This window comes from Carassius gibelio, chromosome A20 (assembly GCF_023724105.1).
Source record: "Carassius gibelio isolate Cgi1373 ecotype wild population from Czech Republic chromosome A20, carGib1.2-hapl.c, whole genome shotgun sequence".
NCBI classification, from domain to species: domain Eukaryota; kingdom Metazoa; phylum Chordata; class Actinopteri; order Cypriniformes; family Cyprinidae; genus Carassius; species Carassius gibelio.
In genome coordinates, this window is record NC_068390.1 from 28,354,564 (window position 1) to 28,370,981 (window position 16,418).

General features: G+C 41.2%; 2 protein-coding genes across 7 annotated transcripts in view; both read left to right on the forward strand.

Annotated features, from left to right (window-relative positions):
• LOC127938272 (zona pellucida sperm-binding protein 4-like) overlaps positions 1 to 9,840 on the forward strand; it is a 34,491-nt gene extending 24,651 nt beyond the window's left edge. For 2 of the 6 annotated variants that reach the window (XM_052534762.1, XM_052534758.1), the window contains exon 8: positions 2,905 to 3,018. In XM_052534762.1, the coding sequence (XP_052390722.1) occupies positions 2,905 to 2,981 (77 nt within the window). In that variant the 3' untranslated portion in view covers positions 2,982 to 3,018. Of the gene's footprint in view, positions 1 to 1,167; positions 1,534 to 1,610; positions 1,799 to 1,871; positions 1,970 to 2,036; positions 2,195 to 2,271; positions 2,465 to 2,527; positions 2,676 to 2,750; positions 2,824 to 2,904; positions 3,019 to 7,987; positions 8,359 to 8,435; positions 8,624 to 8,696; positions 8,795 to 8,861; positions 9,020 to 9,096; positions 9,290 to 9,352; positions 9,501 to 9,575; positions 9,649 to 9,729 lie in introns of those variants that run through there. The other 4 variants (XM_052534756.1, XM_052534751.1, XM_052534755.1 and 1 more) reach the window with 4 other exon arrangements.
• Positions 9,841 to 15,515: 5,675 nt separating this feature from the next.
• The window catches only part of LOC127938273 (zona pellucida sperm-binding protein 4-like), a 1,856-nt gene continuing 953 nt past the window's right edge, over positions 15,516 to 16,418 (forward strand). The window contains exons 1-4 of the mRNA XM_052534767.1: positions 15,516 to 15,882; positions 15,960 to 16,147; positions 16,221 to 16,318; positions 16,386 to 16,418. The exon at positions 16,386 to 16,418 is cut by the window's right edge and continues 125 nt beyond it. Of these exons, the coding sequence (XP_052390727.1) occupies positions 15,546 to 15,882; positions 15,960 to 16,147; positions 16,221 to 16,318; positions 16,386 to 16,418 (656 nt within the window). The 5' untranslated portion in view covers positions 15,516 to 15,545. The remainder of the gene's footprint in view (positions 15,883 to 15,959; positions 16,148 to 16,220; positions 16,319 to 16,385) is intronic.

The following is a 16,418-nucleotide window of genomic DNA, read 5'->3' on the forward strand; positions in this document are numbered from 1 at the left end:
CGTTTCTAGCATTTGTAAAACTGCATTTTTCCATCTCAAAAATATATCTAAATTACGGCCTATGCTCTCAATGTCAAATGCAGAAATGTTAATCCATGCATTTATGACCTCAAGGTTAGATTGTAATGCTTTATTGGGTGGTTGTTCTGCACGCTTAGTAAACAAACTACAGCTAGTCCAAAATGCAGCAGCAAGAGTTCTTACTAGAACCAGGAAGTATGACCATATTAGCCCAGTCCTGTCCACACTGCACTGGCTCCCTATCAAACATCCTATAGATTTTAAAATATTGCTTATTACTTATAAAGCCCTGAATGGTTTAGCACCTCAGTATTTGAGCGAGCTCCTTTTACATTATACTCCTCTACGTCCGCTACGTTCTCAAAACTCAGGCAATTTGATAATACCTAGAATATCAAAATCAACTGCGCATTTAGATTTTCCCGCGTTCACTATGATTTAGTCGCTTTCAGCGGTGGCTCGTCGGGTGAGGCAGGGGAGGCACAGTTTCCCCCAAATTTTGAGGTGAATATGAGGAAGATTTAATGTTAATAAAATTCAATATTCATTTCAGTTCATGTCTCAGAATGTATGTATTTTTGTTTGTAATTTCACAGTTGTAATACCATTACATGAAAGCAGTGGCGTAGCACCAAATTCTGGGCCCTGTATACTCTCAAAGTCAGTGGGCCCCCTACACATGCCAATGGGGGTCCAGAGTGTCTGGCACAACTTCATAAACACTGCAACAAAAAAAAAATGTTTTGAAGAATGTTTTCGTCAATTTGTAGGCCCATTATTTAAATAATAATTATAATAACAGTATAAACAGCACATATTTGAGTATGAATGAAACAACATGATAGGAGCAGTTTTCCCTCACGTGACTCCCAATGTTATAACTTTCAAGACTTCAAAACATTCAAGTTTATAACTGACCACCTCTAAAAACAAATTTATAACTGTCTTTTCAAAGAAATATGAATCTTTGGGGCTGCTGCTTTGACGCTGTACAAACGCTTCCAGTGTGAAACGGGTCAAGAACCAATGAGAATCGCCCAGTTGCATGAGCTCACACTTGCCTGGAGAATCATGATTGTTAATGAAGTGGGAGGGACTATTGCTAATTAGCTGAGACACAAGAGTACAAAAAGACCAATGTGCAGTATCTCAATAGTGTGGTTAGCTGTTGGACAATGGCTGGAAGTTGGTGGCTGGTTCAGGTATTAGCACTGTGTGCTCTCTGTCATGCTCTTCCAAAGAAGGGTAAGTGGAGTAAACTGTCCCAGAATCCTCCAGCTCTGATGCTCCAGCAAACTGACCAGCGGCTTCAGCAGTCAGTTCAACAGACTAATCAGCAGCTTCCTCAGAAGATTCAGTTTCAGAAGCAAGTAGCGAAGGCTGAGCCTTTGGACAGATGTTCTGTAGCTGATTCTGAGCAGATCCAATGTGGACAACCTGGTATCAGTAGTGCTGAATGTGAAGCTATCAACTGCTGCTTTAGTGGACAGCAGTGTTACTATGGGAAGACCGGTAAGAGTGAGTCAGGGTTATACTCTCAGTTAAACTGATCCTCAACATGAACCTGCTCTTGTTCCTCTCTGTTCCAGTGACTGTCCAGTGTATAAGAGATGGTCAGTTTGTGGTAGTGGTGGCTAGAGATGTTACACTGCCTCGACTGAGTCTGGATTCAGTCAGTTTACTGGGAGGAAGTGACCCAGCTTGCAGTCCTGTGGGGTCCACACCTTCCTTTGCTGTATACCAGTTCCCTGTGACTGCATGTGGCACAAGAGTGATGGTGAGGAGATGCTTATGGTTTTATTCTGCATGGCCTATGATGGACTGGATGCCAACAGTGTTGCTATTTGCAGGAGGACAGTGGTTATGTGGTGTATGAGAACAGAATGAGCTCCTCGTATGAAGTGGGGATTGGACCACTTGGTTCAATCACAAGGGACAGTCACTTTGAGTAGGTGCTCTATGCTGGTCTTATTTGGTGGTCTGTAACAAATGCTACAAGCTCATGGTTTGTCCAGGCTTCTCTTCCAGTGTAGGTACTCTGGCACTTCTGTGGAAGCTCTGGTTGTGGAGGTCAACACTGTTCCTCCACCTCCACCAGTAGCTGCCCCTGGACCCCTCAGGGTGGAGCTTAGACTGGCCAATGGTCAGTGTGTCACCAAAGGGTGTGCAGAAGGTGTGTTCTTGTCCCATGTGTTCCTAGTATCTTTAGACTCCAGGTTGCAGCAGTGTTTAATCCCTGGTGTTCCTCAGGGGATGAGGCCTACACGTCCTACTACAGTGATGCTGATTATCCCATCACAAAAGTCCTGCGGGAGCCTGTGTATGTTGAGGTGCACATTGTGGAGAGGACTGACCCCAACATTGTCCTGATGCTGGGACACTGCTGGGCAACTTCCGCCCCCAATCCACTCAGTCTACCCCAGTGGGACCTTCTGGTTGATGGGTGAGTAATGACCATGTTTATCCAGTTAGTCTGTGGCTTTTCTAACCTCCTTTTCCCTTTCAGATGCCCTTACCAGGATGACCGTTACCTGACCACATTGGTTCCAGTGACTGGCTCTTCTGGTCTTCAGTTCCCAACCCACTACAAGCGCTTCATTGTGAAGATGTTCACATTTATGGATCCCACATCACTGGCTCCTCTGCAGGAAACTGTATGCCGCTTTACTTTAACCTTTAGTGTTACTCCTGTTTCTAGATTTGACTTGACCCTCTTTCCTCCCTGTCAGATCTTCATCCACTGTAGTACAGCGGTGTGCCATCCGTCTTCTGGCTCCTGTGAGCAAAGCTGCGGCAGGACGAGTGAGTTCTTGCTCTCTCTTGACTAGAGGAACTGAGAATCTGTCACTATTTCCCTTCACACTTCTAACATTTCTCTTGCAGGAAGGGACACTCATGTGAAGACCATCTCTAGTGAGCAGACGGTGGTTTCTAGTGGAGCAGTTATTCTGATCATGTAAATCTAGTGGTTTTAATAAACCTTCTGATGCACCATGATGGACTTGTCAAGTCACCTTTATTTATATAGGGCTTCAAACAAAATGCATTGCGTCAAAACATGGAACCACCTTTAGGAAAACTGTCAATACAAAATGACTGTTAACCCCAGTTCATTGAATTCCGTCTCATTTCCATTTAAATGGCATCTGTGCATTAATTTTGCAATAGTCAATGATATCGCAGTAGATGAAGTGACCCCAACTAAGCAAGTCAGAGGCGACAAGGAACCGAAACTCCATGACAGAACTTGGTGACCGAATGGAGAAAAACCTTGGGAGAAACCAGGCTCAGTTGGGGGTCAGTTCTCCTCTGACCAGACGAAACCAGTAGTTCAATTCCAGACTGCAGCAAAGTCAGATTGTGCAGAAGAATCATCTGTTTCCTGTGGTCTTGTCCTGGTGCTCCTCTGAGACAAGGTCTTTACAGGGGATCTGTATCTGGGCTCTAGTTGTCCTGGTCGCCGCTGTCTTTTAGGGATGTAGAGGTTCTTTTCTAGGTGCTGATCCACCATCTGGTCTGGATACGTACTGGATCCGGGTGACATCAGAATAAGCAGTTGATTTTTTTTTTTTTTGTATTCTCAAATTGCCGGAGTTGAGATTCAGTGGACATGGAAGATTATAATGTAAATGGAGCTCATTCAAATACTGAGGTGCTAAACCATTCAGGGCTTTATAAGTAATAAGCAATATTTTAAAATCTATACGATGTTTGATAGGGAGCCAGTGCAGTGTGGACAGGACCGGGCTAATATGGTCATACTTCCTGGTTCTAGTAAGAACTCTTGCTGCTGCATTTTGGACTAGCTGTAGTTTGTTTACTAAGCGTGCAGAACAACCACCCAATAAAGCATTACAATCTAACCTTGAGGTCATAAATGCATGGATTAACATTTTCTGCACTTGACATTGAGAGCATAGGCTATGTTTTATAGACTTGTTCATCAAGTCTTAGACAGTCTAATTGTTTTGACCTTGCAGAGTATGAAGTTGGGTCTTTGTTTCTGGGGCTACACTAAACTGACTTTCCAGTACCTCTTTGTAAGGCCATGCATTCTGAGTCCAGGCTTCTACACAAGCCACCAATAACTTTACATTTGTCCAACCTCCAGTTGCTACCCAGGGACACAATGCAAGGTTTCAGATTAAGGGTTCTGACTAACATCTGTCTGCATAAGGTTTGTTTTTTTTTTCTTTTCTTTTTTCTCTTTTGATTGTGCTTGAACATGCTGCTATGCCATGCAGGGGTACTAGTAGTCTACGTGTGTGTGTGGCCAAGTATGGTGTCCCATAGTTGGAACATGTGCTCTGCATTTAACGAATCCAAGTGCACACAGACTGATGTGTGGTGTTTTTTTTTTTTTCTGTTTTTTTGATAACATTCCTAATGTTTATTTAAATTAATGATCTATTTCCAAATGATTGAAGGGCTAAACTATGCCATGGTATATTTTGGGGCAGTACAGAAGATATTGATCTCATGTCAAATTGCCTTTTTGTATAGCCCTTGACACAATACTGATTGTCAAACAGGAAAATATTGTCTAATGCAAGAAGATAAAACATTTTTCCAGATAAAGCCAGTTCATTGATTCAGTGACTGTTATCCAGTTCAGCTATCTTCCAATAGTGTTTGTGCAATCAGGCAAGAGTCCCCAACTAAGTAAGCAGAGGCAAGGAACCAAAACTCAATTGGTGACAGAAAATGAAGTAAAAACTTGGGGAGATAGCAGGCTCATTTGGTGGGCCAGTTCTCTTCTGATCAGACAAAACCAGTATGGTGTGCTTTAATTCCAGGCTGCATCACAGGTCTGATTGAGCAGAGGACTCGTCTGGTTCCTGTGGTCTTGTGCCGATGGTCGACGAAGGCTTCACAAGGGATCTGCATCTATGGCTCATCTAGTTGTCCTTGTCTCCGCTGACATTCAGGACTGTAGAGGTCGTCTCTAGGTGCTGATCCACCATCTGGTCTGGATAGAACCTGGATCCGTGTGGCTATAGTGACCCCTGAATAAGAATCAAACCAAATAATATTAGCGTAGATGCCATTCTTCATACAATATAGCAGTACATCGAGTGCTATGGGAAGTGTTCCCGGTTCTGGTTGACCTGATTAATGCAGCCTAACCATCCTTTAATGGATTTGAATTATAGAAAAGTGACAGTGTATTGTGTAAACCAGGTTCAATTCAAAATGACAGAAATAATACTACCATGTAATTTTAAATTAAGTAAGTTTAATATGTGGAGAAAAACAAGGAAAACTGAGTCTTAAGAACCACTGAGAATTACCCCGTTGCATGAGCTCCAGCATTGCCAAGTCCGCTTAATATACGCGACTTTGGGCTTGTTTTTCTGTAAAGTTGATTACAAATATTGGTAGTCGTGGGTAGCATTTTTTTTAGGCTTGTTTCTAAAGTGTAGATGCTTATTTGGGCTTGTTCCCAGCTCCATAATAAGTTATCAAGCAGATATTTTCTATATGTTATACGTAGGAGTTCTAGCCTGTTCTCTCTGTCCCTCCCTTTTCCCCACACACACAGGAGACACAGGAGTTTTTTCCCACCCGCATCCTGCTTCTAACTGGCTCTAACCCAGATGGCAACGAGTACTAGCCAATCAGAGACAGAGCAGGGCAATCTGTTTTTTTATTTTCTGGTTAGGAAAACATTGTCAGTGAGTGACGTAAACTTTAAATAAATGCGCGCGAGTTGCGACCAGGGGGCAAGGAACTCGACCGGAAGTTAAAGTCTGGTGGGGGCTGCCATCTTTTAGCAGAACTTCACTTGCGTTAGCAATCCCATTGACTCCCATTCATTTTGGCGTCACTTTGACAGCGAATAATTTTACATCTGAGGCGTTTAAAGACTCTGTTTGTCCATTATTTATTTCTAAAGATACACAACAATGTATAAAGGGCTCCATTACCTTCTATGTTACATTATGGCCCCGTATAAACAGTTTTTGTAAAAAATAGGCTAACGATTGTGTCATAACTACTCGGCTCTCTGTCGCATTACCGTACAGACAGGAGGAGAAGCTCGCAGGCAATTAACCTTTTAACTGTTACCCCCATTTTTGAACATAGACGTGAAAGTACACTATTCACACTTAAATTGTTACAATTCATAAACGCTTTTGAATACAGACCAAAGGTTGGTCTCTTTTTAAAGAAGACAATCTGCAGATTATTGCAGAAGTGAAATCATTTTAAAAAATGAAAGCATAAAAAAGTTTTAGTAGTTTACATTTACTGTAAATACATTTATTATTTTATTTGTATTATATTTTATATAAAATAAATATTTTATAAAATATGTTTTAATCCAAAATTGCTATAAAATTAAAGCCATATGTCTAAATAAGTTGTGTTCCAAATTTGAAGTTGATATAAAAAAAATGTAGGTTCATATGCAATTTTGTTTAGGCGTTATACCACAAAAAGCCACCGGGGGCCATTGAAACTCCATTGAATTTTTTGGATGCATTTGTTTGTCACAAATGTATCAATTTCTCTCTCAATATTATGTCTATGACAAAATAACCACCAAATATGGAGTCTTGAGACTCAGACCTTTCCAACGATATGTATTTTGTCAAGATTATGAAAAGTTTTGATTCTAAAAGACCGTAATATATAAGGAATATGACCCCTCCCACTAAGGGGGAGGAACATGCTAAAAGATTTTAAAGTATGATTTCCATGGTAACGCAGAGTCCGATTTCAAAATGGTTTTCATAGGATGAATTTGGAGTATTTAAGCTTTCAAATGATATGTAATTTTTTATGATTACTAAAACATGTGATAGGGAAAAAGGAAGCGGAGTAGATTTTTTGTGACAAAGGTCAGAACTCCTGTTATGATGTATATGTTTTGAGGTGCACTCTTTTTATAAATTAATCTTTTACTGTTCCTTCATCATTTTTAACAACAAATCGTGGTCAAATATCTATTTAGGAGTCTAAGACCTTTCCAACGATATATAGTTTGTCATGATTAGATTAGGATATAATTGTAATATATTGAAGTAAATTTAGGCGTCCCGTATACGGGACAGTGACATTTAACAGGCTAACTTAATATGGCATACTGGCGTTACATTTTAAAATACTATACAAAATAATTAATCAGAATACTTACTCCTGCTCACTCACGACAAAGAACTCCCCGCTCAAGCTCGCCGTCTCTGCAAGATTAACGAGGGCAGTTTGCACGCACAGCTACTAGAAGATTTACATCTGTCAGACAGGTTGCTGACGTCGTCAAGCTTCGTTTGAGTCTGCGCGTCAGAAACGGAAGTGCTAAAAAACGCTAAAAATGGGCTTCACTTGTCTCAATTGAGTTCCAATGGGGTCGCTGTGTCCATTTCTTTTACTGTCTATGGTTGCGACTGATTTTGACTGACTGGACTGTAGGAGAGTTTTTATTATGCAATAATAAAGAATTTGTGAATTCAGGATGATATTTTTTTGTGTGTGCAAATTTTAATTATCAGATGTTTATTGTGAATATAAGGTACTCGGATTAATCAGTCTATATTTGATATCCCAACAGTTTTCTAATGTTAAATAATATTTAAAGGTGGTTTAACTCCCTCTGGTGGTCATTTTCCTGAAGCTCAGGGGGAGAAAAATAAATAAACTGTACCTTGTGTGCAGTTTACCAATCTGTCCACATGGATGTAAACTGACAATCTGTACCCACAGTTAAAAATCCGTCTCCTCGAATTGTAAAACCGTGCACACAGTTGATTTATTTTTACCTTCCCAGAACCTAGGGGGGTTCTGTAGAAAAAGTTGCTTGTTTTGGACTTGTTTTCACAGGCCTGGTTGCTTATTTGTCTTGCGAGATCTGGCAACACTGATGAGCTCACACTTGCGCAAGCCTGGAGAATCATGATTGTTAATGAAGAGCGAGATACTATAACTAATTAGCTGAGCTACAAGAGTACAAAAAGACCAATGTGCAGTATCTCAATAGTGTGGTTAGCTGTTGGACAATGGCTGGAAGTTGGTGGCTGGTTCAGGTATTAGCACTGTGTGCTCTCTGTCATGCTCTTCCAAAGAAGGGTAAGTGGAGTAAACTGTCCCAGAATCCTCCAGCTCTGATGCTCCAGCAAACTGACCAGCGGCTTCAGCAGTCAGTTCAACAGACTAATCAGCAGCTTCCTCAGAAGATTCAGTTTCAGAAGCAAGTAGCGAAGGCTGAGCCTTTGGACAGATGTTCTGTAGCTGATTCTGAGCAGATCCAATGTGGACAACCTGGTATCAGTAGTGCTGAATGTGAAGCTATCAACTGCTGCTTTAGTGGACAGCAGTGTTACTATGGGAAGACCGGTAAGAGTGAGTCAGGGTTATACTCTCAGTTAAACTGATCCTCAACATGAACCTGCTCTTGTTCCTCTCTGTTCCAGTGACTGTCCAGTGTATAAGAGATGGTCAGTTTGTGGTAGTGGTGGCTAGAGATGTTACACTGCCTCGACTGAGTCTGGATTCAGTCAGTTTACTGGGAGGAAGTGACCCAGCTTGCAGTCCTGTGGGGTCCACACCTTCCTTTGCTGTATACCAGTTCCCTGTGACTGCATGTGGCACAAGAGTGATGGTGAGGAGATGCTTATGGTTTTATTCTGCATGGCCTGTGATGGACTGGATGCCAACAGTGTTGCTATTTGCAGGAGGACAGTGGTTATGTGGTGTATGAGAACAGAATGAGCTCCTCGTATGAAGTGGGGATTGGACCACTTGGTTCAATCACAAGGGACAGTCACTTTGAGTAGGTGCTCTATGCTGGTCTTATTTGGTGGTCTGTAACAAATGCTACAAGCTCATGGTTTGTCCAGGCTTCTCTTCCAGTGTAGGTACTCTGGCACTTCTGTGGAAGCTCTGGTTGTGGAGGTCAACACTGTTCCTCCACCTCCACCAGTAGCTGCCCCTGGACCCCTCAGGGTGGAGCTTAGACTGGCCAATGGTCAGTGTGTCACCAAAGGTTGTGCAGAAGGTGTGTTCTTGTCCCATGTGTTCCTAGTATCTTTAGACTCCAGGTTGCAGCAGTGTTTAATCCCTGGTGTTCCTCAGGGGATGAGGCCTACACGTCCTACTACAGTGATGCTGATTATCCCATCACAAAAGTCCTGCGGGAGCCTGTGTATGTTGAGGTGCACATTGTGGAGAGGACTGACCCCAACATTGTCCTGATGCTGGGACACTGCTGGGCAACTTCTGCCCCCAATCCACTCAGTCTACCCCAGTGGGACCTTCTGGTTGATGGGTGAGTAATGACCATGTTTATCCAGTTAGTCTGTGGCTTTTCTAACCTCCTTTTCCCTTTCAGATGCCCTTACCAGGATGACCGTTACCTGACCACATTGGTTCCAGTGACTGGCTCTTCTGGTCTTCAGTTCCCAACCCACTACAAGCGCTTCATTGTGAAGATGTTCACGTTTGTGGATCCCACATCACTGGCTCCTCTGCAGGAAACTGTATGCCGCTTTACTTTAACCTTTAGTGTTACTCCTGTTTCTAGATTTGACTTGACCCTCTTTCCTCCCTGTCAGATCTTCATCCACTGTAGTACAGCGGTGTGCCATCCGTTTTCTGGCTCCTGTGAGCAAAGCTGCGGCAGGACGAGTGAGTTCTTGCTCTCTCTTGACTAGAGGATCTGAGAATCTTTCACTATTTCCCTTCTCACTTCTAACATTTCTCTTGCAGGAAGGGACACTCATGTGAAGACCATCTCTAGTGAGCAGACGGTGGTTTCTAGTGGAGCAGTTATTCTGATCATGTGAATCTGGTCTCTTTAATAAACCGTGTAAAAACAAAGATCACTGTCTCAATAGTTTGACCTCACACACTGGAATCACCACCTGGAGGGTGACCCAAAGCTTTGCTCCACTAACCACCAGTTATTTCTGCAGTTTGCATAATGTAGTAAAACGTTAAAAGGCAAGTGCAGTAAACGTCTTGCGTAATTTGTACAGACAAACATGAACCCCATATAAACTGTCTGAAGTTTCACATTAATAGTTTCCTGACTTTGGTCTCTTAGTCTTATGGCTTAAGTGTATTAAGGCACGTTTAAGTGTTGCAGTGTTTTGTGGCACGGTTTAATGACTGATATATTGCAGTGGGTGTTTAATAGTAATTTGAAATTGCCAAAACTCGCATTTTGTTCACTTGAGAGGTAATCTAAATACTTGTGCCTGTGGAACGGCTAGAAAACTGAAAGGCTTGTGCTGCAGTTCTATGGATGATTTCTCATCCAGGTCTTTGAGGTTGTAACATGAAAACGATTAACTGGTGTTGCTTTGCAGAGTCTATGAGTCCCATGAACTGGGAAATTGAAGTTCCCTTGGTCTTTTTGCCGTGGTGGTTGTAGGTTAAACCATTAGTTCACCCAAAAAAACTGTCTTTAACTTTAATATCCAACTCTGTTAAAGGATTTTGGTCGCTGTTGGACAGTGTTTTCTCTACTTCCTGTTGGCCTTCTGTAGCTAATCATAGCTCCAAGTAGCTGTTTTTATTTTTCTCTAAAATCTTTATTTTTTTTAAAGTGGTAAAATATAACTTAATTCACGCCATATTTCTGATATTATTGATCAATCTTATCAGATTAACTTTGATCGTTCACTTTTATTATATATCCGTGAGTGCAGTACACCTGCAAAGCGTTAGCACTCGTTAGTTTGTCATTAGCGTTTTCTTTTCTCCTCTCTCTCGCTCCAGTTTTTCACAAGTTCATCAAACAACCGCAGTAAGAATATTTCATCAAGCACAGTGAGTAATGGCTTCTCCTGCTATTGTTATTTGCAGCTCTTGCCACATGTACGGTTTATCTATCTCTGTCGCTGATGAGGGATTCACATGTGATAAATGCAGGGAAATAGTTAGGCTGACAGAGAAGATTTCAGAATTAGAGACACGCATCCAATCTTTAACTGAGGACAGTAAGAATGTTAGGGCTCTAGATACGGCTGCCTCCCGTCACAGAGGTCAGTTAATTCTCAGCACATAGAGACTCTTTCACCTAGATATCACACTATAGAGACTGTGTCTGTTCCTTGAACTAGAAAATACAAAAAACGTTCAAACCAAGTTAAGATTAATTTAATTTAGGTTCAACAAATAAAAAACAAGCAATATGAATAAATGATAAGGCTTGGCTTATTGAATTCAGCCGTCAGCTACAGTATCACATCAGACAGTGCACTATAGACCCCCTGAGGAACAGTTCCACTCATTCTCTACTATAGGAGAGGAAGAATTGTATAAACTTGTTAAATCATCTAAACCTACAACATGTATGTTAGACCCTATACCATCTATGCTCCTAAAAGAGGTGCTTCCAGAAGTCATAGATCCTCTTCTGACTATTATTAATTCCTCATTGTCATTAGGATATGTCCCAAAACCTTCAAACTGGCTGTTATTAAGCCTCTCATCAAAAAACCACAACTTGACCCTAAAGAACTAGTTAATTATAGACCAATCTCGAATCTCCCTTTTCTGTCCAAGATACTAGAAAAGGTGGTATTCTCACAATTATATTCCTTCTTAGAGAAAATGGTATATGTGAGGATTTCCAGTCAGGATTTAGACCGTATCATAGTACTGAGACTGCTCTCCTTAGAGTTACAAATGATCTGCTCTTATCATCTGATCGTGGGTGTATCTCTCTATTAGTTTTATTGGATCTTAGTGCTGCGTTTGACACAATTGACCACAACATTCTTTTGCATCTTTTTGCAATTTGAAAAACTAATGGAATGCATAGTCGTAATAAAAAAATTGGATGACGAGTAATTTCTTACTGCTAGATTCAGAAAAAACAGGTGTTGATTATAGGACCTAAAAACTCTGCTTGTAATAACCTAGAACACCGTCTAAGACTTGATGGTTGCTCTGTCAATTCTTCGTCATCAGTTAGGAACCTAGATGTGCTATTTGATCGCAATCTTTCCTTAGAAAGCCACGTTTCTAGCATTTGTAAAACAGCATTTTTCCATCTCAAAAATATATCTAAATTACGGCCTATGCTCTCAATGTCAAATGCAGAAATGTTAATCCATGCGTTTATGACCTCAAGGTTAGATTATTGTAATGCTTTATTGGGTGGTTGTTCTGCACGCTTGGTAAACAAACTACAGCTAGTCCAAAATGCAGCAGCAAGAGTTCTTACTAGAACCAGGAAGTATGACCATATTAGCCCGGTCCTGTCCACACTGCACTGGCTCCCTATCAAACATCGTATAGATTTTAAAATATTGCTTATTACTTATAAAGCCCTGAATGGTTAAGCACCTCAGTATTTGAGCGAGCTCCTTTTACATTATACTCCTCTACGTCCGCTACGTTCTCAAAACTCAGGCAATTTGATAATACCTAGAATATCAAAATCAACTGCGCATTTAGATTTTCCCGCGTTCACTATGATTTAGTCGGTTTCAGCGGTGGCTCGTCGGGTGAGGCAGGGGAGGCACAGTTTCCCCCAAATTTTGAGGTGAATATGAGGAAGATTTAATGTTAATAAAATTCAATATTCATTTCAGTTCATGTCTCAGAATGTATATATTTTTGTTTGTAATTTCACAGTTGTAATACCATTACATGAAAGCAGTGGCGTAGCACCAAATTCTGGGCCCTGTATACTCTCAAAGTCAGTGGGCCCCCTACACATGCCAATGGGGGTCCAGAGTGTCTGGCACAACTTCATAAACACTGCAACAACAAAAAATTGTTTTGAAGAATGTTTTCGTCAATTTAGTCAGCTTTTTCATTGAACCAAAAAGAAACATTGAGAAGAAGGATAATTGAATCGTCTGTTGCATGCAATAGTAAGGCTTTCCTCTCTGTACACATATCATTAAGTAAAATTTTGCAAGTTTTATTGGTGTCCCCTTCAAAACTTGCTCGTGAGAAATGTTATGTTTATTGCCCCCCCCCCCAACATTTAGATGAGATTTTCGCCCCTGATTTGTACAATATTCAGTTTCTGCTGGTCTGACTTAATCAAAATAGTGTTTAAAAATTACTTTCGGTTTATAGTGACCATAACGCATAAAAGCGCATTAATGGGAACATTAAAGAAAGTTCTTAAAAAAAGTAACAAAAAAGTTACTTTAAACAGTAATGCATTACTTTTTGGTGTAATCAACAAAGTAATTGAGTTACTTTTTGAATTAAGTAACTTTTAACTAGACAATATTTCTTAGTAACTAGCACAACACTGGTGTTGTCAGTTTGGGAGTTCGGAGCATGAATCATTTGAGTCAGTTCGGCAGTTCGGAGCGGGTTCGCGAATCATTTGAGTTTGTTTGGCAGTTCGGAGCGTGAATCATTTGAGTCAGTTCGGCAGTTCGGAGCGGGTTCGCGAATCATTTGAGTTTGTTTGGCAGTTCGGAGCGTGAATCATTTGAGTCAGTTCGGCAGTTCGGAGCGGGTTCGCGAATCATTTGAGTCTGTTTGGCAGTTCGGAGCGTGAATCATTTGAGTCAGTTCGGCAGTTCGGAGCGGGTTCGCGAATCATTTGAGTTTGTTTGGCAGTTCGGAGCGTGAATCATTTGAGTCAGTTTGGGAGTTCGGAGCGGGTTCGCGAATCATTTGAGTTTGTTCGGGAGTTTGGAGCGGGATCGCCAATCATTTGAGTCTGTTTGGCAGCTCGAAGCGTGAATCATTTGAGTCAGTTCGGCAGTTCGGAGCGTGGATCATTTGAGTCAGTTCGGGAGTTCGGAGCGTGAATCATTTTAATCAATTCGGGAGTTCGGAGCGGGATCGCGAATCAATAGAGTCAGTTTGGCAGTTCGGAGCGTGAATCATTTGAGTCAGTTCGGGAGTTCGGAGCGTGAATCATTTTAATCAGTTCGGGAGTTCGGAGCCGGATCGCGAATCAATAGAGTCAGTTTGGCAGCTCGGAGCGTGGATCATTTGAGTCAGTTCGGCAGTTCGGAGCGTGGATCATTTTAATCAGCTCGGGAGTTCGGAGCGGGATCGCGAATCAATAGAGTCAGTTTGGCAGTTCGGAGCGGGATCGCGAATCATTTGATTCAGTTAGGGAGTTCGGAGCGTGAATCGATTCATAAAGACATTTACAGTCACTCGCTGGTATTAGTTTATTTTTTACAGCATCATTTAAACCCTCATGTTGTCTCAAACCTGAATGAAGTACTTTCTTTTGCACAACATAAAAGAAGGTATTTTGAAGACTGTTGCAAAACAAAGATGTTTTGGTCATAAGTGACTTTCACTGCATGTAAAAAAAAAAAAAAAAAAGAGTACTGAGATATATATACAGCTCTAAAAATCGCTTGCAGTAGCTCTGCTACTAAATTTATTTCAAAATTGCAATCCATATACAACTATGATCTGCTTTAGCAGCATTCCCCTCATCCCCTGAGGTAACAACAACTATATTGAAGGGGTTTTATATATATCAGTCAACAGACGACCTTTATAAAAAATAATAAATCAATTTACCCTATTTACATTTCTTACCTTTTTTACTGTATTTATTTGTTCCTTGTTCGTTTTCGTCCATATAATTAAACGCAAATAAAACGAAACATTTGTTTCTTTTTTTATATTATTTATATTCAACAGGGAGCAATTGAAAAAATAACAGAGCAGCAGAATATGCAATTTTTAATAATAATAATAATAATAATAAAAACGTATAGGTACGTTTACCCGCGGGATTTTGCGGGCGGGAGCGGGAAGAAACTTGATTGTTTGCGGGCGGGAGCGGGAGAAAATAACTTATATTTTTGCGCGGGCGGGGGCGGGACGGAAAAATCCATTCTGCGCAGGTCTCTGAAAGGATGCGCATGCGCTTTTCACTTGTAAAACTCAAGGGTATATGGGGTAATGTAGTCTCGGCTCTCTGTGGGACGAATTAGGATTAGGATAGGATAGACTTTTTTCATTTTTATTCAGCCCTACATAAATACATTTTGAGATTCTTACTTAGCCTAACGAGTAGTTAAAATACAACAAATACACATTTCTCCTGATCAGCCACAAAAATGGAGCTTAATCACAAATTATTTACATATTTACATGAATATTATGGAAACACACTGAACTTAATAACACATATTTGGGTAAGACGCTATGGTAAAAGTATGTAGGCCTATTATTTAAATAATAATTATAATAACAGTATAAACAGCACATATTTGAGTATGAATGAAACAACATGATAGGAGCAGTTTTCCCTCACGTGAATCCCCATGTTATAACTTTCAAGACTTCAAAACATTCAAGTTTATAACTGACCACCTCTAAAAACAAATTTATAACTGTCTTTTCAAAGAAATATGAATCTTTGGGGCTGCTGCTTTGACGCTGTACAAACGCTTCCAGTGTGAAACGGGTCAAGAACCAATGAGAATCGCCCAGTTGCATGAGCTCACACTTGCCTGGAGAATCATGATTGTTAATGAAGTGGGAGGGACTATTGCTAATTAGCTGAGATACAAGAGTACAAAAAGACCAATGTGCAGTATCTCAATAGTGTGGTTAGCTGTTGGACAATGGCTGGAAGTTGGTGGCTGGTTCAGGTATTAGCACTGTGTGCTCTCTGTCATGCTCTTCCAAAGAAGGGTAAGTGGAGTAAACTGTCCCAGAATCCTCCAGCTCTGATGCTCCAGCAAACTGACCAGCGGCTTCAGCAGTCAGTTCAACAGACTAATCAGCAGCTTCCTCAGAAGATTCAGTTTCAGAAGCAAGTAGCGAAGGCTGAGCCTTTGGACAGATGTTCTGTAGCTGATTCTGAGCAGATCCAATGTGGACAACCTGGTATCAGTAGTGCTGAATGTGAAGCTATCAACTGCTGCTTTAGTGGACAGCAGTGTTACTATGGGAAGACCGGTAAGAGTGAGTCAGGGTTATACTCTCAGTTAAACTGATCCTCAACATGAACCTGCTCTTGTTCCTCTCTGTTCCAGTGACTGTCCAGTGTATAAGAGATGGTCAGTTTGTGGTAGTGGTGGCTAGAGATGTTACACTGCCTCGACTGAGTCTGGATTCAGTCAGTTTACTGGGAGGAAGTGACCCAGCTTGCAGTCCTGTGGGGTCCACACCTTCCTTTGCTGTATACCAGTTCCCTGTGACTGCATGTGGCACAAGAGTGATGGTGAGGAGATGCTTATGGTTTTATTCTGCATGGCCTGTGATGGACTGGATGCCAACAGTGTTGCTATTTGCAGGAGGACAGCGGTTATGTGGTGTATGAGAACAGAATGAGCTCCTCGTATGAAGTGGGGATTGGACCACTTGGTTCAATCACAAGGGACAGTCACTTTGAGTAGGTGCTCTATGCTGGTCTTATTTGGTGGTCTGTAACAAATGCTACAAGCTCATGGTTTGTCCAGGCTTCTCTTCCAGTGTAGGTACTCTGGCACTTC